Here is a 21,175-nt window from a genome sequence, read left to right as displayed (position 1 = left end):
GAAGGCGGGGCGCCGTGCGGCGTCAACACGCACGTAGCTCTCCCGGAGCGCTCCCTGCCCCGCCCCAAATTCGGCGGTCTCCATTCGGAGATAGCGGTCGGGGGCGGTTACACCAACGACCTCTGCGCTTTGCGGCATCGTGTGACGTCACGTAGGCGTGACCCCGCAGCCGAGCGAAGGGAGGGACCAAGGCCAAGAGCCCTACAGTTACGCCACTCACGCGTAGGGAAATACTAACCAGACAGCGGTGCAAGCCAATCGCAATCAGCGCTCTGGAAGCAGAGAGACTTGGGTGGAGACTTCAGAGACTGCAGTTGCAGGTGGGTGAGCTCCTGGGTCTGAGGGAGGAGTGGGATGTCAGTTCCTCATTCCTGGGGTCGGGGTTACCTCGTACGACCCACAGAGAAGAGGCTTTCCTTACCTTCAGCGGCTTCTGTCGCCCCTTTGTATTTTGGGGAGGGAGAGGGTTTTCTGGCTAGGAGGGATTACCTAGATATCCCTGGAGTTGTGCAACGCGGTGGCTCTGAGTTGCCTCCTTCTCTTGTCCCCCAGCCTCATCTGTCAGTGGAAAACTTACCCTCACCCAGGCATTCCGTACCCCTATCAGCCGCCCACCTGAAAGCTGCCATCGAAAGCCGGGCTAAGACACTGTCCTCAGCGCTGGCGCGAGCGCGGGCCCCACCTGAATCCGAGGCTGTCAGCCAGCTGCTGGGCTAACGCTGACCCTTCATTGCGGCGCTTAGCGCCCAGGTGCTATTTTGCGGTTGCCACGCCTGAGCTAGTGTTATAGGGAGAAAACGGGATTCCGATGTTGAATCATCAGTGGTTTCATCTTGACCGAGGTCCTTGATCTCTCTAACAGCCACAAAAATCAAGTAAATAACTTCAGCGGCCCTTCAGGTTTACTCTGTGCCTTTGCTCACCTTTTCCCCTCAGGCTTTATAAAGAGTCACATTGATATAGTCTGTTTCCATAGTTGTTCCATGTAGTCTGTTGATGACGTTTTTTCGGTCAGTACTGGGAATTGAACGCAAGGACGCTGTACCGCTAAACTACATCTCCAGTCATTTAAAATTTTTATTTTGTGACAAGGTCTTGCTAAATTACCCAGTCTGGCTGTGAATTGCGATCCTCCTGCTTCAGCCTCCCCTGTCACTGAGATTACATGCATACGCCAAGACTTTAAGCTTTTGTAACGCAGAAAAAGCCCACCTGATCAAAGTTCTTGTGGATTTTGGTACAGGGAGAAGTTGTATCTGCAGATGAATGTAAATACCCCGCTTGATGGTAGATTAAGTGCCATACAATGGATTCAGCCTATTCGCTTCTTCCTATGGCTGCCAGGAAATATCATCTATGTCCCGCAGTATTGATTACCACAGTTACCTGCCTGTTACTTCTGTTTCTTTAAGCAGAATTTTATTCCTTTTTTCATCTGTACTTTTTCCCCATTAAGTTTTTGTAATATCATGAGTCCCCTCGAATCCTGTGCAAGGCAATGGGATTTTGAAAACACACACACACACACACACACACACACACACTCAGAGAGAGAGAGAGAAAGAGAGAGAGAGAGAGCCTCAGAGCACAGTAAGATGAATTGTTGGCTTGAAATATCAATTTAGCTAATACTAAGAGATTTTGTCAGGTGCTATGCTTAAGATCTGCTTACCACTTGCAGGGAGCTTTGTCTAGTAAGGCAGATGAAGGACACACATAAAAAGCTTCAATAAGAAGATATGAAAAGTAAAAAAGTACTCTACTAAAATCTACATCAGCAACGATTATAATACAGTTTTTCATTTTCACTTTTTGTATCTAAGCATCATACATTATAAATGAAGCATCATTTCCTTTCCTATCTTTTGAACTGATTTTTATAATTTTGGTATGTTTTCTGTTTCTAAAATACATCTATGTACATTATCTTACATGTTCTTCTGTTAATAACTATTAACGATGGAGAAACAGCTCAAAAGGAATTTGCAAAATAATTTAAGTTCAGGTTTAGGAATTCATATTCCCTTCTTTTACCACTAAACTAATTGTACAAGATTTATTTAGTGCAATATATGGACAAGTGATGTGGTTATTTTTACAGTTTTTTTCTACCTATAATATAATTCTCTCTTACCAACATCACATTCCTTGTTCCTCTGAATGATTTAGGCTCAAATGTCATTCAAAGATAATGTCTAGAATAGCTCATTCTCCTTACCCTCCATCCCAGCCCCAAGCCTACTACTCTAGTGAACACCCTTTGTAAGTTTATTTAATTTAATCACCCTCCTTATTTACTTTTTAAATTTGTCCTTCAAGGCTTAGCTTAAGCCTTTTCTTAAGGCTTTCTCCAGAGTATTAAAAAATAAAGATATTGTTTATAGAATTCATTTGCCAATTATTCAAATATTGCTGTATAACATCTCTTTTATGGTTGATATTACAGGTATTCATCACTGCTCCCAGCCTAGTAATTGACTTTTACAATAGATTTTATTATTCTCACTGGGGTAATACTGTTTTTATATAGTTTGTCTTTATCTCCTTCACTTTTTTAAAAGGAAATATAAATGCACCAGTTAGTAACTTGCCTAACTTGATTCCATAAACCCAAAATTATATTAAAAATTGTTTATTGCATTGGTCAGGAGAAGAGGAGGATGAACATAATAGAGGCTTTGCCAGTTTATGAGTAATGGTCATTTTGCCCATCCTGATTCATAGCTTCTTACAGGGATTCTGGGAGACATGATGTTCTCTTTCCAGTTCTATCACCAATTGTCTGTATGACTTTGGTAAATCACTCCCAGGTACTAATTTCAATGGAAAGGCATCAGATGAGATCTAGCTAAGATATTTGAGATCACTAGCTTTTTATTGAGTTACAAACTTTATTCTCTCTCAAACCTTTTTTTTTTCCAACCAAGACTTTATTGACTAGCTCTATAATTCTGCCAGTTTCTCAAGGAACAAACCATTATTCTCCCTTTTCCTCATTCTCCATGTTCATCCCAAAGCTCTATTTTGGTTCTACTCTAAAGTAAAGCTAAATCCATCTATTTCTCTTCCCATCATTGTACAACTTGTCTTCAAAGCTAAATCTAGAAATATATGCTCTTAATCACTATTCAACATTGCTTCCTAATTAGATTGACAAGGACAGAGTGTTGTGGCACAGAACTAATATTCCTGAAAGGTTAGATGAGGAGAGACATGAGAATTCAACTTTGAGATGATAGTGTGGTGACATTGAGAAGGGCAGTTTAAGTAGGGTAAAAGGAAGGAACTTGATTGTAGTGGAATGAGAAGGTAACTTGAGGCTATGCTACCACAAAGTTAGTCCTTAAAGAAGTTTTTCTACTTGAAAAAAATATAAAAATAAGATGGTAGCTAGAGGAGAATAAGAAGTCAAAATATATTTTTTGTTTGGTATTTGTTTACAGATGGAGATACTAAAATTTGTATTCTGTGGAAAATGTATAGTAGAGAAATAGAAATTTTTACTATTGCAAGGGAGGTTAGTTGTGTGTGTGTGTGTGTTTTCACCACTCTAATGTGTACTCCGGAGTAGAGGACCTTGTCTGTATTGTTTTTAGCTGTATCTTCTGTATTTAGAACAGGACCTGCTATAATAAAAACTACTACCCTAACTTTCTAACAATTGCTGAATGACATGGACTCTGCTTCTTTTACTCTTTTTTCAATTTATTTTTCACATATTTTCTGGAAAGATATTTTTAAAACACAAATCAGATTAAATACCTAGTTTAAAATTAGTTGTTCCTATTGTACTTCAAATCGAATTGTAGCTCCTTGCACCTGCTTTCTGCAGTCCCGTTTCCTGACATTATTGCTCCCACTAACTGTACTCCAGGCACACCAGCTGCCTTTAAATTTCTTAAAAACTGAAGGAGTACTTTCTCACTTTAGGACTTTATCTAGTATTTCTCCCACCAATACCTTACCTTCTCACCAGTCAAGTCTCAAATTACACCTTCTTAGAAAGGGATCTGGGTCACATCCCATGTCCCCACTTACTTACTATTTGACCTTGGGAAAATTACTCAAAAATCTCATGTTTTTCTGTCTAGAAAATGGAGATGATACTGTTATCTGCTTTATATAATTGGTTTGAAGATTAAGAGCATGTATAAAGCATGAAGTACAGAGCCAGGCACAGAGTGAGCACTGGGTTAACTGTAACCATTTTATTATCTGAAGTAGACTGTTCCTGCTTTTCTTTTTTCTTTTTTCTTTTTTTTGTGTGTAATTTATTATCATCAGCAGGAACCATGTCAGCCATATGCTCCAAGATATTTAGTTCCTAATTCATATATAGTTAACATATGCAATAAATATTGAATAGTATAAGCCAGAAATCATGCTCCATTTTGGAACATCAGTATCAAACTAATAAGTGAATGACTCAATGAAATCAAAGCCCAGGTCAATTAGGACACAGCTTTAATTTCAAATTTTATCAATTTGCATATGCCTTTCCATCGCTACTTTGCATCAAAGACTTGGTTCTTAGGTTTGACCCTTGTACTTTTATTGATTCAATTATGTAAATCACCTTTTAATGGAGGACATTAAAAGAATAATTTGTTTTGAAAATTGGTTCAGTCTTTATTAAACAGAAAGGTGTTTCATTGAAGCTGAGATGCAATAGATGAAATACACTATTATTTTATGTGCTACTAAGAAAAAAGATATGCCAGTTTAATTATTGTACAATTTTTTTTATCATTTGGAATTTTTCATTCTGACAAAATGAGCCATATGTGCATGTGCTCCTGTGTATATATGTATATATATACACACACACACACAAACATATATCCCTTGTACATACATTGAAAGAAAAATTGGCTGAGTTGCTCCTAAAACAACTTAACATTCAATCTCTATTTAGGCTCACTTTCAATTCATGCTCAATGTCTGTGTTATATCCATATAATATCATTCTTTGTTTATAGCATTAGTGATTCATCATCTCTTATAGAAGCATCTGTTATTATCTCCAGGGTTTTCTTCCAAGTTGCTAATATCCATTTTTCATATTTAATATTCATGCGTTGACTAATGTGACTGCTGTGCAAGCAATGTGGTTATAAGATGCCTGTTCACTTCAAATACTATTGTGAAAAAAATTGCCTTAATAAACTACCATAATTGAATTTGGAAAAAATAATTAACTTACAAATCTTCTGCCAAGAATTAAGAATAGTTTATTATTTAACAATATTACATATTTTAATTATTGATACTTATATACACTTGACAATATTAATTCATCATTTATGATATCATTAAAGTATTACAACACTCCAGTGAGTTGGTGTGTCTACTTTGCAGATAAAAGCTTCACCAATCCTGAGCTGTAGTCACCAGTAAATGATGGACTGTTTGGAACTATCTTACTCCTGCTCCAAATCCCATTTTCTTTGTTATTTGCAAAATATACAAATAGAGATTTATTCAAACCAAATTTAAGAAATGGAAACTTTTAGCTGCTTGGATTTGTTATTCTATGTAGAATATACATGGCAGGGGGATTTATTTTTTTACTTTATAAAACCAAATAAATGTGATTGATCTTAAAGTTTTATTTTAGTATACTTAAAATTTTCTAGTAAACTCTGCTTTGTTCCTGTTCATAGAAATAAAAATTCCTTTATGTTATGTCATTGGGTTCTATTCTTATTCATAATCCTAAATAATTAACTCAATCCAACATAAGACCTAAATTATATATTTCTAATGATAATGAAATTGATTAAGAAGTATTTTGGTTGGATTTTTTAAAAGTTGATATTCTTAATACCTATGCCAATATGCATATAGTTTTATCTTTATTAAAGTTTCTGATTTTGATACATTTTTACAGTTTAATTTTCTAGTTATTTTTTAAAATATTGAAAAACCACTTTATACTCAAAATGATGTTTTCTTCGTATTTCCTAAGTGTTTTGAATAAGACTAAAACTGGAATTGCAAAGTAGTTTCTTGAATTGATATTTTATTTTTTTATTTTGAACTAATTGCATGTAGATATTTAGTTATAAGGATAGTGGAGAGAGTTCTCCTGTACCCCTCACCCAGTTTTTGCTTGTGGTTAATATGTAACACAAAATTGAAACCACAGATTTGACAGTATAATGTGTGATTTAGTTCCATGTCATTTCTCATATATGTATATGTTATTATAACTTTCACAACAATCTCTATACAGATTATAGGGTTGCAGAGGTAGCTCAGTGGTAAAGTGCTTATCTGGCATGCTCAAAGCCCTAGGTTCCCAGCAACACACACACATGCACAAATATGAGCAAGAGCTTACTATAGATCACTACAAATGTCTCTCTTGTGTGCAAAACTACCCTTTCAACCACTCTCCACCATCATCCACTGCTGGCAACCCCTAGTCTCTTTTCCAGGTCTGTAATTATGCCATTTCAAGACCTTTATATAAATGGAATTATACAAAGTGTGACCTTTTGAGATTGGCTTCTTAATAACTCATCATAATGCCCTTGAAATCCATCTATGTTGTTATGCATATCAATAGTTTGTTCATTTTTAATGGTGAGTAGTATTCCATGGTATGAATATGCCAGATTGTTTATTCATTCACCTATTCAGCAGCATTTTGGTTGTTTCCTCTGTTTGAGTATACTAACAAAATCTTTGTAAATCAGCAAATACAAATTTTTGTGCACATTTAAGTTTTTATTTCTCTGAGATAAAATGCCCATGAGTATCATTGTTGAATAACATGGTAGGTATATATGTAGTTTTTTCTGATTTTTTTACTTGTTATTTTAATAGATCATCTGCATTTTCTTCAATAATGACCATAAAAGGTACCTCTTTGGTCAGATTTACTTATTATTTAGCAACTGAAGCATTAAATGATAGTTTTTACTCTTAATCTTTAATAATATTGTATTCATTATATTTGAGATTGTTTAGCTTTCTCATGGAGAAAAAGAAACCCAGGCATAAATCTTCACATTATGCACTTGCTGGGCCTGCAACACAGTTTTAACTAATTTTTTTAACTGATAAGACGTGGGCAATTTCTATAAAGTAGGCAGATATCAACAAGAATGATTTAAATGAGACATCATTACCCTAGGTACATGTATGATTGCATGAATGGTGTGACCCTACTTTGGGTACAAAACTAGAGAAGTCAAAAATTATGTTCCATTTGTGTATAATGAATCGAAGTTATACATGCAGTCATGTATAACTGACTAGAACAAATAAATAAACTTAAAAAAGAGAATGATTGTAAAGTGGCCAGTAAAGAGTTATGATCTTGGATCCATTACTCAATCCATTTCAAGGTCTCATTTACATTATGTTCTAATTCTTCTGGTTCTTTGCTTGGCAGCTGATGCACAATTACTCCTTTGTAGGATTCTACAGCTTCTTCATAAAGAACTTGAAAAATATCACATTGAGTATTATCTTTTAGTTTCTTCTCACTATAATCTCTTGTTTCAAGTCTTTTCCACAATACACTGTTATATGTTCTCAACACAAAAACTATATGAAACCAGCATTCAGGGAGGAAATAAAAACTGTGGTGATCAACAGTGAACTCCACCTTTTCTCATTTGTTTTTCTGACCTATCAACTATTCTACCTAAAATGGGATATTATACCATCATGTAATTGGCCTTCTAGAGCTAATCACCCACCCACCTTAATGTATTTCAGTTATGATCTTGATGTAAGTTTCTTGCCTAGTATGGTTTTTCCAACCCCTGGGGTACTGGTGAAGGTCAGAGGCAACACCACCACAGAAGGAGGGCCTCCACTCACCTGCCAGCTACACTATCATATGTTTAGTTTTTTTAAGAAACTGACAAACTATTTCTACCAAATATGTGTGTATGTGATCCAGTGTCTCTATATCCTCTTATGCCTTTGATATTGTCACTAAGTTTTTTTATTTTAGCCACTCAAATAAATGGGTAGTGACTTTTCATCATGGTCTTAATTTATATCTCCATAAAGACTAATGATGTTGAACATCTTGTCATGTGTTTATTTACCACCTGTATATTCATTTTAGTGAAACATTTCTTCATACCTTTTGCCCATTTTTTAATTATATTGATTTGGTTTTTTTTGCTGGTGAGTTTTGAGAGTTCCTTGTGTATTCTTTAATAGATTTGATTTTGCAGATATAGTCTTCTGGTTCAAAGCTTGTCCATTTATCACATTTATCTTTTTTTTTTTTTTTTTTTTGGTACTGGGAATTGAACAACCTAGGGGCACTTGCCCACTGAGCCACATCTCAGCCCTATTTTATATTTTATTTAGAGACAGGATCTCACTGAGTTGCTTAGTGCCCTGCTTTTGCTGAGGCTGGCTTTGAACTTGTGATCCCCTGTCTCAGCCTCCCAGCTGCTGGGATTAAAGGTGTGCACCACTGCACTGGCTGTTCATTATCTTAACAGGGTATTTCACAAGAAAAAAAATTAATTTTGATGAAATCCAATTTATTAAAATATTTTTTCATTTACAGATTATGCTTTTGAAGTCATGTCTAAGAATTCATTGACTAACCCTTAGTCACAAAGACTTTATCCTATATTTTCTCCTAAAATTTTCTCTTAAGTGAATTAATCTGTAATGGGATTAATTGAGTGGTAATAACTTGAGGATGTTGTAGGTTTATTGGGGGTGTGGCTGTGGATATATATTTGAATCTGTCAAGTGGAGGCTCTCTCTCTGCTACCTGATCATCATATGAACTGGTTCCCTCTGCCACACTTCCACCATGATGTTCTGCTTCCAAACTGCAAGAAATGGAGCCAGCTGTCTCTGGACTGAGACCTCGGAAACCATGAGCCCTCATGTAAACTTTCTTCCCTAAAATTATTCTGGTCAGATCTTTTAGTCACAGCAGCGAAAAAGCTGACTAAACACACTTTGAGTTAAATTTTATGTAAAGTATGGTGTTTAGGTCAAGGTTTATTTATTGACTTGTGAATATCTATCCTCTTAAGCACTACTTGTTGAAAAGACTATTTTTCTTCCATTGGATTGCTTTTGAACTTTTGTCAAAAATGACTTGACTGGCTGGGGGCCAGGGCATGGCGGCACATGCCTGTAATCCCTGCTACTTTGGGAAGCTGAAGCAGGAGGATGAGGAGTTGGAGGCCAGTCTAGGCAACAAAGCCATACCGTGCCCCCTCCCCCAAAAGGCTATACTTCTGTGAGGCTGTTCCTCTAGTCTATATTTTGTTCACTGATCTGTGTGTCTGTCCTTTCACCAACGTCACAAGGTCTTGATTACTGCATCTATAATGTCTTGAAATTAGAATGATCATTGTCATATTATTACTTTTTCAAAATTGTATTAGTCTAGTTTTTTTATCATTTCATATAACTTTTATAATAATCTCAATAGTATCTACAAAACATATCTTGCTTAGATTTTGATATATAGGTTTGGTTAAACCTGTATATCAGGGTTTTTTTTGGGGGGTAGCGATTAATTTTGTGAGTATGTTGACTTTTTCAATTCACAGATATGACATGTTTTTCCTCTTTGATTTCTTTTGTTCGTATTTTAGAGTTTTCAGCAAATATGTATGTGTTTTATTATATTTATATTTGGGTATTTATTTCCCTTCTTTTTTCAGCTATTATATTTTTAATTTTGGTATTCATATACTTGTTACTAATATATAGAAATATAAATGATTTCTGTGTGTTGATCTTGTATTTTGTGTTGTTGCTGAGCTCACTTACTAGTTTTATTTGTTTTTTAGGGAGGTTAGATTCCTTGGGATTTTTTGTGTACACTATCTTGGTATATGCAAATAGAGACAATTTTGTATCTTTTTGCCAATATATATGCCTTTTATTGAATTTCCTTGCTTTAGTGTGCTGGCTTAGAGCTTCTAGTGCTATGATGAATAGCAGTGGTAAGAGTAGACATCCTTGCTTTTTTCCTCATAAGGAAGAGATTTGGTTTCTATATTAATAATACTATTTAGTATAATGTTAGCTATAACTATTGTTTTCAGTAGATATTCTCTAGCAAGTTGAGGGGGGAACTTTCTCCTGAGTTTTTCTAAGTAATGGGTTTTGGATTATGTCAAATGTTTTTTGTATGAATTGATATGATTATGTAATTTTTCCTTATGTAGCTTGTTAATGTGATGGATTACATTGATTGATATTCAGATATTTAATCAGTCTTACATCCCTGAATAAACTTGCTTAGTTATTATATAATTCCTTTTATAGTTTGCTGAATTCTTTTTACTAATATTTTGTTAAGAATTTTTGCATCTGGATTTGTGAGGGATATGGGTCTGTGGTTATGAAGTGTGTGTGTGTGTGTGTGTGTGTGTGTGTGTTTGGGTATTGTCTTTGTCTAGAGAAGAGCAGCAATGCTGGTTCAGTTCAAGGTCAGTTGTGGCTCCATCCATTGGGCCTAAGGTGAAGCAGAGCATCATACAGGGAGGGTATGGCAAACCAAAGCCTGCTGACCTTCATGGCAGTCAGGAAGCAGAGACAGAGAAGAGAAGGTGCTAGGGGCAGGATATATCTTTCACAGGTACATCCTCAGTGATCTACTTCTGCCTTCTGTGAATTCATCAGTGGAACTAATGCACTGATGAGATTAGCACCCGTATGATACAATCATGTCCCAAAAGTTCCACCTCTGAATGTTGGGGAACTAGCCTTCAACACGTGAGCCTTTGAGGGACGTTCCAGATCCAAACCATAACCCTGATCTATGGATTATTTAGAAGTGTGTTTTTTTATATTCTGAGTCCTTATATATTTTCACATCTTTTGTAAAATTAATTTTTAGTTTGATTTCATTGTGGTCATATAGCATAATATGTATAATTTCAACTCTTTTTAAATCATTTGAGGTTTGCATTGTGGAGCAGGGTATGGTCAATGTAGGCATATGTTCCATGGGCACTTAAAAAGAACACTTAAAGTCTTCTGTAGAGGTTGATTAGATTCTGTTGATTAATGGTGGTGTTGAATTCTTTTATATATCCTTGATGATTTTTGAGTAGTTTTAGAGAGGTGAGTATTTAGATCTCCATCTATAACAGTGGACTTGTTATTTTACTTTCCTCTTGCATCAGTTTCCACTTCATATATTCCAGAACTCTTTTGTTTATGCATATACATTTAGGATTGCTAGTCTTCGTGGTGGATTGACGTTATGTAATATTTCTCTCTATCCCTGGAAATTTTTATTTCCAAAGTTTACTTTATCTTGTATTAGTAGTTCCATACCTACTTTCATTTAATTAAGGCTTGTATAGCATATTTTTTCTCTCCTTTTATTTTTATCTACTTATACCATCATACTTGAAGTGAGTTATTTGTAGGAAATTATAGTTATGGAAGTTATAGGAAGGTAACTCTTTATCTACTGTGGTAATCTCTGTGTTTTAATTGGCATGTATAAACCATTTTATTTAGTACAATGATTATGTTAGTACTTAGTCTATTTATCTTTTGTTTATTCTCCCTAATTTTCATTCCTCTATTTCATTTTCTATGTCTTTCTGTGGGTTATTTGAGACTTTTTAGAATTCCATTTTAATTTAGTTATAATGACCATAAGTATTATCTCCTTGCATACATTTTTTGTTGTTGTTCAGCCTTCTCTGACATCATTCTAGTAGGGAAACAGAAGGAGAGAGGTTGAGTCTCTGATTGCAACCTAGCATGTGCAGAATTCTAGGCTTCTCATTGCTCTTTTATAAATGTGGGTAGGTGAAGAACCACAATTCTTCTATTATATTCAGCTAGGGTCATTGTCTAAAACCTTTTTGGTTTGCCAGGTTGCTCCTTTCTTAGTCCCGAGACTAAACATAACAAGTTTTTCTTGAGGCTCTTTCTGTGTGTGTGTGTGTGTGTGTGTGTGTGTGTGTGCATGCGCGTGCGTGCACGCCAAGATTCTTCTTCAGTATCCAGATTATATTAGGAAAAAAAAAAAAAACACAAGGAACTTACCACCATCTTGCTCCTTAGGTCCCAAGTTCACTAGGCACTCTGTTTTCTTCTCTCCACTTTTTTCATAGACTTCATATGTTTGAAATTCTGAGTGTGTGTGTATGTGTTCAGGGGAGGTTGTTGTACTTAGCAGGAAAAACAGGGGGAGCAGAAGTTTCTTTTTTTTAGGGAATATAATTATAAGAATTAAATACCATGTAAAACCCGTGGGCCAGTGCCTGGCACAACTTACTGGCTCATCAGATGTTATCTGTTGTTATCATATATGTCCTCGTTATCAAGACTGATCTTAAACTGATGTAACTTTTAACCAGTTCATTATGATGGGATCTTAAGAATGCTACATTTACTTTATAGATTTCCACTTGATGTTGAAATTGAGGGTTATGAAGAGTATGGGCTTTGAGTGAAACAAACATGTTTCTATGAATTTTGTGTTCTTAGGCATATTATTTAATCTGAGTCTCAATCTGTTCGAAAAAGGCATTACCAATACCAACCTAAGGAGATTATTATGAGCATTGAATATAATAATTATATAAATTACTTACTATAAATCCTGGTACCTTCAGTCTTGTTATGTCACTATAAACTATGAAAGTTCATAGTTGCCTATCAATGTTTATTGTTAACAGAAATGGAAGTTTTACATGTAGTATTTTCTCCAGCTTTTGGGTTTAAAGGTCCAAAAATTCTGCTTCATTACATGGATATAGATGCTGAATTTAGATGGTTGTGATTGTCAAAATTTCCCTCTATACCTAACCTTTGTCCTCAGTGTATTAACATGATCAAGTTTCTTATATTTAAAACAAAACAACACTTCTGTTTCTCAATCCCTTGCTTTTGGTGGTAAAAATTTTATGCTGGGAGCTGAAATAACAGTTTGGGGAATTCATGATTTCCTGGCCTTCAACTCTCTTGGATAGCTGACCTCATGTTTAGAAAGTCTTTTTAAAATAAAGTTACATGTTCTTTTCCTTCCTTCTTTCAAATAAGTAAACTTGGATCAATATTTGCCTTTGTCTTCCTCAGTAAAGGTCATAACTAGTTTAGTGCAATCAAACACTCTGATCTTTTAAACTAATTATCTTGTAAAAATAACCTTGAGTGCTCCAATGTTAACATTTTAATGTATACTTTGCAACCAGAAGAAAATGGATGGGAGGGAAGAGGGATGTGCTAGGTACATACTCAAATTATTATTGCTACAGAAATAATGCTGCTTATTGTAACAATAAGGTTAGTCATGAAGTGAGATCCTAGATAAGCTATGTATTTTTACAAGGTGTAAGTTTGGTATTTAACACAATTGTATAGCATGAATGTTATGCCTCATAATATATTGTTTAATTCCAGTGAGCTCAACATTTATGAAAATTCAACAGGAATTTATTATTAAATGTTATTAAAGCAAATATTTAGAACAAGATTTACTATCGTGTGATTGTTGTTAGCATGTTTGTAAAATTGACATTAAGAAGATAGATTTTGAGGTCTGAAATTTTCATTAGATCTCTACTTAATTGGTGATTTTTTTTCATTCTAGTTCCAAATATAGATGGAATTCACTATGGATAATTCATATGATTTCAACATACGAAGCTCATGTAATGGAATTCCATCTGAGAAGAAAAACAACTTCCTTGTGTCTGAAGATCATGGACAGAAAATCTTAAGTATACTGCAGAATTTTAGAGAGCAAAATGTCTTTTATGATTTCAAAATAATTATGAAAGATGAGATAATCCCATGTCATCGTTGTGTGTTAGCAGCATGTAGTGACTTTTTCAGGTACTATACCTTGTCTATGTCTCAAATTTTATGATATGGATAATGAAGTTTATGATATGATTAGCTCAGTTTTCCCCCCTCAGTTATTTGCACAGGAATATGCAAAATAATTTTTAGTTCTTAAAGAAAAACTAGATAAAACTAAGATTAACAAGTGATTTTTGAACAGGAGAACTTAAAACTACTTTTTCAAAACTTGGGCCTTCCCAAGCCTATATTTCCCAAAGTTCTAGGGAATCTTAGTCTCTTGAAATGTTCTGGGAAGTAAATTTTTTTTTCATATAAAGTCAGTTTTGTTTAGGAGATCCCTGCACTATATTATTTTATAAAAAGATGAAGTGATAAGTTGAACAAACATGAAAACAATTCAAAGAATATGAGTTAGGAAAATAAACTGGTTGTGTATTTGATCGGGAAGGGGCTCTAACTCAGAGAACTTAAAAATTTCTCCCCTCTTTGGCAAAGATATTCCTATAATAGGGAAAAGTAATTCTTAGCAAAGCATTTCTCTGTAGTACATAAATTGTTCTGATTATAAATATAATATAAATGTAATTTGGTTTCCCGTGAGGTCACCCTACAGGGATTCTCCTAGCCATGACATTAGAAGAATTCTGTGATGACAGTGGGTTGCTGATTCTACAAGGTTAAGGATCAGACACATTGCCCTCTTATCTGATAGTTGTCTCAAAGTAATACTGTCCTGTGGAGCCTTCATGGACAAGTCTATTTTGGTAATACCATAACCTTCAGCCTTCCTAGTTATACTGCAATAACTTAAAATCCTAATTGCAGTGTTGTTCATTACGCTCAATTTTGGAAGCTAAGTACATAGTGTTTAAATCCCTAATAAATACATTTGATAAAAACAAAATAAAATTTAAAAATACCAAAACAGCATGGAATTTATACTATTTTAATCTTAATTTAACCCCTATTTTCTAATAAGATCTCACCCTTATTTTCTTCAGAGTAAATCTTAGGTGGACATTTAGCAAACATTTTTTGATGTCTGCTACTTGATAAACACTCTGTAGGGGTTTTTACTTTGAATTTGGGAACTGTGGCTTAGTGCTGCACTGTTTACTGGGGACCAGGAAGCTACAGTTATTGAACTAGCCGTTTGCCTAATTATAAGTCTTCATCTATTCCTCTCATTTCTCACTTTCGGTATTCTTGAGTTATTCCTTGAACTCCATTGTGGCTTTAAGTGTTCTTATATCCTGCCACTCTCGGGTTCCACCAACGCCTTCCCTCCTCTCTTCTAATCCAGCTTTTCTTCCATATAACTCTTCTGCTCCTTTATCCTTCATATCACCTCTTATTTAAAGGAAACTGTATAGTATAATGATTAAATACTTGGTCTCTTAATACATATGCCCTAATATAAACCCCAGTTCTGCCATTTGTTAGACATGTGACCTTAGGCAAATTAGGTAATCTCTTCAGTTGTAAGTTTCCTCATTTGTCAGAAATTAGGGTAATAAAAATTGGACCTAACTCATAGGATCATTATAAGGGTTAACTGAAATAATGTATAATAATCAGCAGAGTGCCCACTATATTTAACTAATATTAGCTGATATGATTATTATTTCTAAACCTAGCAAAAATGGAAATAATCTGATTTGGACATACAGCTTGATTTCCCTATATTTTCATCCAAATAAAGTAAGAGGTTTATGTAAGCATTTGAATTTCAGTCCTCTACTCTTCTTGTTGACATTATTTTTTAATTAAATGTTTATGTCCATAGTACTTTTTTTAGCTTACACCTTATTTTTTATAGGACTGCTTTTCATTTCTAAAATTACTATTAGACTAATATAGGTTTCTAATTTTCTGCCTGTTTTAAATAACACAAATGACAGATCCTTTTATTAAATGAATATTTAATATAGTTCTCATTAAAAATATAGATAGAAATTTGATCATTTACACTCTTGTACAAAAAAGCTACCAATTCATAATGTGTATTTTATGATTAAATGTACTCACTGCAATGTTGGAAGGAAAATATAATATTAAAATGTCAAAAAATGTGCATAATGCATGATAAATACCCCTTATAATGTTTTTGGACAATGGAAATTATGATTAACATGTAAAGTCATTTGGAATAAGAAATTGAAAAGAAATCACATTTTATAGTAACCACTTTATGAAAACAGGATAAATATAAAATAAATGTTGTCCAGATACTTTAAATATGAGTAAATAAAGTATAGAAATATGATCTTACTTTTGTCTTATGAAAAGAAATGTGGAAACTGATAGTAAATCAAAAACACATTCAATCTTATAGAAAAAGCATTTGCTTTCTTTAAATGATAACACTAATAGCTAATACTTTGAATTGATTAACTTATTCCTCTCAAAAACCCAGTGAAGTAGATAGTATCAGTATCCCCATCTTCATATGAAGAATTTGAAGCAGAGGAAAGTTGTCACCTCCCCAGGATCATATAACTAATAAGTGGCAGAGGCTGGAAAACCTACTCAGGCAGCTCGCTCTAGAGGCCATGCTCTTAATTTTACCCTAAAGTAACTATAGAGATTTTAATAATTAATATAATTATCATTATAGATTAATATATCTCAATTGATATACATTATTTAAAGCTCCTACATAATATGTAATATGGATATACTAACTTTTATCACTATTTTCATTTGGTTTCATATTAAGAAGTATTGAGTAGCTAGTAGTTTCATATTAAGAAGTATTGATGTAGGAAGTAGCTTTATCATTCTCCTTTTTCCTAAGTTGTATTCTTAGTTTTAGCATTCATTAGAATGCTATCAAGTATGATTTCATAAATGTATTTTAAATCACCGTAAGTATAAAGGAAACCTCCTTCGGGTATATTGAAAATTACAGAGCAAAATATTCCTGTTTACTTGTTCTTTTGTGTTCTTTATTTTTGCAGGGCTATGTTTGAAGTAAACATGAAAGAAAGAGATGATGGAAGTGTTACCATTACTAATTTGTCCTCCAAAGCAGTAAAAGCATTTCTTGATTATGCCTATACTGGAAAGACAAAAATTACAGATGATAATGTGGAAATGTTCTTCCAGTTGTCATCATTTCTTCAAGTTTCCTTCCTATCCAAAGCTTGCAGTGACTTTTTAATAAAAAGCATTAATCTCGTCAATTGTTTACATTTATTATCTATATCAGATAGCTATGGTTCAACCCGTTTGTTTGATCATGCATTATACTTTGTACAACATCACTTTTCTCTGTTATTTAAATCCAGTGATTTCTTAGAGATGAATTTTGGAATACTGCAAAAATGTCTGGAATCAGATGAATTAAATGTTCCTGAAGAAGAAACAGTACTGAAGGTCGTCCTTAATTGGACAAAACATAACTTAGAATCAAGGCAAAAGCATCTGCCTCATTTGATTAAGAAAGTAAGATTACATCAGTTATCCGAGGACACACTTCAAGACTGTCTTCTCAATGAAGAGTGTTTACTCAAAAGCACAAACTGTTTTGACATAATCGTGGATGCAATTAAATGTGTACAAGGTTCTAGTGGACTTTTCCCTGATGCTCGACCATCCACAACTGAAAAATATATATTCATTCATAAAACTGAGGAAAATGGAGAAAATCAATATACATTTTGCTATAATATTAAAACTGACTCATGGAAAATATTACCACAATCACACCTGATTGATTTGCCAGGGTCTAGTCTGTCTAGCTATGGAGAGAAAATATTCTTGACTGGTGGTTGCAAAGGGAAGTGTTGTAGAAAGGTTCGACTTCATATTGCTGAGTCTTACCATGATGCCACCGATCAAACCTGGTGCTACTGCCCAGTCAAAAATGATTTCTTCTTGGTATCAAATATGAAAACACCAAGAACCATGCATACATCAGTTATGGCTCTCAACAGATTATTTGTCATAGGTGGAAAGACTAGGGGATCTCAGGACATTAAAAGTCTCCTAGATGTTGAGTCATATGATCCTCTTTCTAAAGAATGGATATCTGTTAGCCCATTACCTAGAGGCATATATTATCCAGAAGCAAGTGCATGCCAAAATGTAATTTATGTTCTTGGATCAGAGGTAGAAATTACAGATGCCTTTAACCCATCACTTGATTGCTTTTTTAAATATAATGCTACAACTGATCAGTGGTCTGAACTAGTAGCAGAGTTTGGGCAATTTTTTCATGCTACACTAATTAAAGCTGTCCCTGTAAATTGCACACTGTATATATGTGACCTTTCCACCTATAAGGTTTATAGTTTTTGTCCAGATACTTGTGTTTGGAAGGGTGAAGGGTCTTTTGAATGTGCAGGTTTTAATGCAGGTGCAATTGGAATTGAAGATAAGATTTATATACTAGGTGGTGATTATGCACCAGATGAAATCACAGATGAAGTACAAGTCTACCACAGCAGCAGGTCAGAGTGGGAAGAAGTTTCACCAATGCCAAGAGCCTTAACTGAATTTTACTGCCAGGTGATTCAGTTCAATAAATACAGGGACCCATGGTTTTCTAATCATTTCTAAAAGAAGTATGTGCTTGGACATTCTAAAACTATTCCATTCTTGTAACATGGTAAATCTGTTTGCCATAATGATTGGTAGAAAGGTCTTTACATCTTACTAAAATAAAATGTTCCTTCTATTACATGACTACTATGTATGTATGCTAGCTATGAATATACAGTTCCCAGAAATGTATAATACACAATACATTTACCAAAAATTATGTTGAATGTAATTTAATCTTGGAGAATCCAGAATACTTAGTATTTTCATATCTAAGTAAAAGTCATAGGCTTTGATACTTTGATTATTTTAAGTACTTCTATGAAAGATTAGTTAAAACAAAGTTCACAGATTTGTACTATGTAGATGGGTAAATCTCTTGAGGTAGTAAAAATGAATTATACACACTACATTATGGGACATGAAAGAAATTATAAATAGGTGAGAATCCTAGCTTGATACTGTCAGCCTAAGAGTTATTGAATTCTTGTTCTTTCTGATCTTAGGTTAACTTTTTTAAACATTTCTTTCTTTTAGTTATTTTTTTTGCCAGAATTTTTCTAAAATGAAACATATTTCCCCATCATTCTAAACAGTAAACCTACATTAGTTTTTTTAGTAATTCAGCTTAATAAAAGCATGTTGTACCAATATAGAATACCATGCTATTGACAGTTACTTAAACCCTTTAAAACTGATTATTTTTGTTGTCAGTTTAAATTCTTTAGCAGTATACCTTTCATCATATTTTTTGGCTCATTAGTAAATTAACACTCTTTATTAGTGATTCTAAGTTATACCTAGACTGAGTTTATCTTAACATGTAACACATGTAATGATATTCTTAGATTCTAGGATGGTAGTCTTAAAATATTTTTTTCTGTATCAATGTCAGGTTCCAACATAATTGAGGATATAGAAAATTTGACCTCTAGATAAGTGGACCTTATCATTCCACTTCTTAAACTTTATTCAAATTTCAGCTACAGTAAGAAATTTTAAGATTTATTCATCACCACATCAGTTTTCTGTAATAACATATACAACCATTAAAGCACCATTCTGGTTTACTCCTTCAGTAAATTACTCATAGTAAATTAACTTCTAATTTAAAAAGATGACTAGGCTTTTTGTTATTGATAATAGTATTCACTACCTGTTTAAGTGTTTAATTTTCAACTCAAGTAAAAAGAATATTGGTCTTGTTTTCAATAGATGGTTCTGCCTTGCAAGGAAATGTTTCTTTACTCAGTATAAAAGACATTTTACATTTTAAGATTCCTGGTTTATATCTCAGGTAATGTGTAGATTGTATTTCTCTGGAATCACATGTAGTTTCATATACTTAGAAGTAACTTTTAATCTGTAGTAAATATAAAGTGGAAATGTATTTAAATGAAGTTTCTTTTATTCTACCATATAAAATTATGAAAATAAGTTTCAAATATATTTTTGAATATCAAAGAGAATTTAGAGTACAAACAGCGACTGTCTCCAATGAGGTGACAGTTACATAAAGAGAATTCTGCAGAATTGGTGGCCTTCCTATCTAAGCACATGATTAGTTGGCTCTGCCCTTTCCTGTAGGTGTATGTTTAAGAAAGAAAATTTAATGGAGACTTCTCTATATTTGTGTGCCTTTGAAAACACATTATTTGAGAAAGACCATAACAGTAAGTGACCTATATTTGGATTTACTGAACCATTAATTTAAGCATATGTTAATAGAGTATGTTTAAATATTGTTGTCATCACTGACTTTAGGAATTGTTCATCGCTTCCAGAAAGGAGAACTAAAGCAAAACCAAATCCTTTCCTGATACTGTTTCATTATTTTATCATCTTGATTTCTACCAATCTTCTCATTGGCCATTGCTTTATGGCAATGTTTCTAGAAATATCCTTCTTATCAAGATGTAGGTGGTTCCCTATGCATTTTATTTTTTACCTTTTTCTAATGCAGATTTTCTGCCTTAGTTGCTACAGGGGGTGTGGGTTATTTCTTGATCATTTTCATGCATTGCCATTCCTTTATAGCACACCTTTCAGCTCTTCTTCAATTATCACTGTGAAGAAAATACTATGTCTAGTTATAAGACCCCAAACTCTTCCTGTATTCACTATTTTTTCTCATTGCCTGTGGGCTTTGCACCACTAGCTGATCTTCTAATAGAATCTCGTTGTTGTTGTACTTTCATTTGATCTATAAGCCTTAAAAATGATTCTGTCTTTAGATTCCTCAAGGAATCCATCTACACAGGTTCAGGGCTGGGTATATGTTCTAGTCTTGCCAATCATGGCTTCACTGTCTAAGAACAAAATGAATCATTCGGATCTCATCATTCTGGATTTCTGGCATGCAAATCTCAGCAATCCCTCAAGTCTATTAACAGTACCTCCAGAAGGGGCCATCTTTTCTGTTTGTAAATTTAGGTAAGAAAAAATAACATTCTTTTATGAACTCTTCCCTTAGTCATTATTTTCAAAATCTGTCTTCCTTTCATTTTATCTTTCAGCCAGTGCTACAGCATAAGAGACAATTGTGCTCATTTTCCAGATTGTTGTCATTCCTGTGGAGAAATTCTGCATAACATTTCTAAATTCATTATTGTTTGTCTGCTAGACTACATTTATATTATGCATGAAAAATTATTTGAATATTGTGCTATCTTTAAAATTTAAAGGCATATGTCAATAAGCATAAAAAGATTAACGTCTGAGAAAAAACTCAATAAATATTCTTAGAGTGACCTCTGGATTTGGGCTAAAATCTAATGTAACTTTTGTTCATCTGCAGCCTTTGAGATAAATAATATGAAGAATATTTGCATAATCAAAATTAACT

The 21,175-nt window shown here is 33.9% G+C and overlaps 1 protein-coding gene and 1 pseudogene across 1 annotated transcript; one reads left to right on the top strand and one right to left on the bottom strand.

Annotated features, from left to right (window-relative positions):
* Positions 1-22: 22 nt before the first annotated feature.
* Positions 23-12,027, bottom strand: LOC113189975 (adenylate kinase isoenzyme 6 pseudogene; annotated as a pseudogene).
* Kbtbd3 (kelch repeat and BTB domain containing 3) lies at positions 186-18,740 on the top strand. The gene is made up of 3 exons (XM_026399044.2): positions 186-320; positions 13,571-13,815; positions 16,746-18,740. The coding sequence occupies exons 2-3, from the start codon at positions 13,583-13,585 to the stop codon at positions 18,346-18,348; spliced, it is 1,836 nt and encodes a 611-aa protein (XP_026254829.1). The 5' UTR covers positions 186-320; positions 13,571-13,582; the 3' UTR covers positions 18,349-18,740.
* Positions 18,741-21,175: the final 2,435 nt, after the last annotated feature.

Source organism: Urocitellus parryii, chromosome 4 (genome assembly GCF_045843805.1).
Source record: "Urocitellus parryii isolate mUroPar1 chromosome 4, mUroPar1.hap1, whole genome shotgun sequence".
Classification (NCBI taxonomy): Eukaryota; Metazoa; Chordata; class Mammalia; order Rodentia; family Sciuridae; genus Urocitellus; species Urocitellus parryii.
The sequence above is the reverse complement of the archived record's forward strand: the minus strand, read 5'-3'. Positions and strand labels throughout refer to the sequence as shown.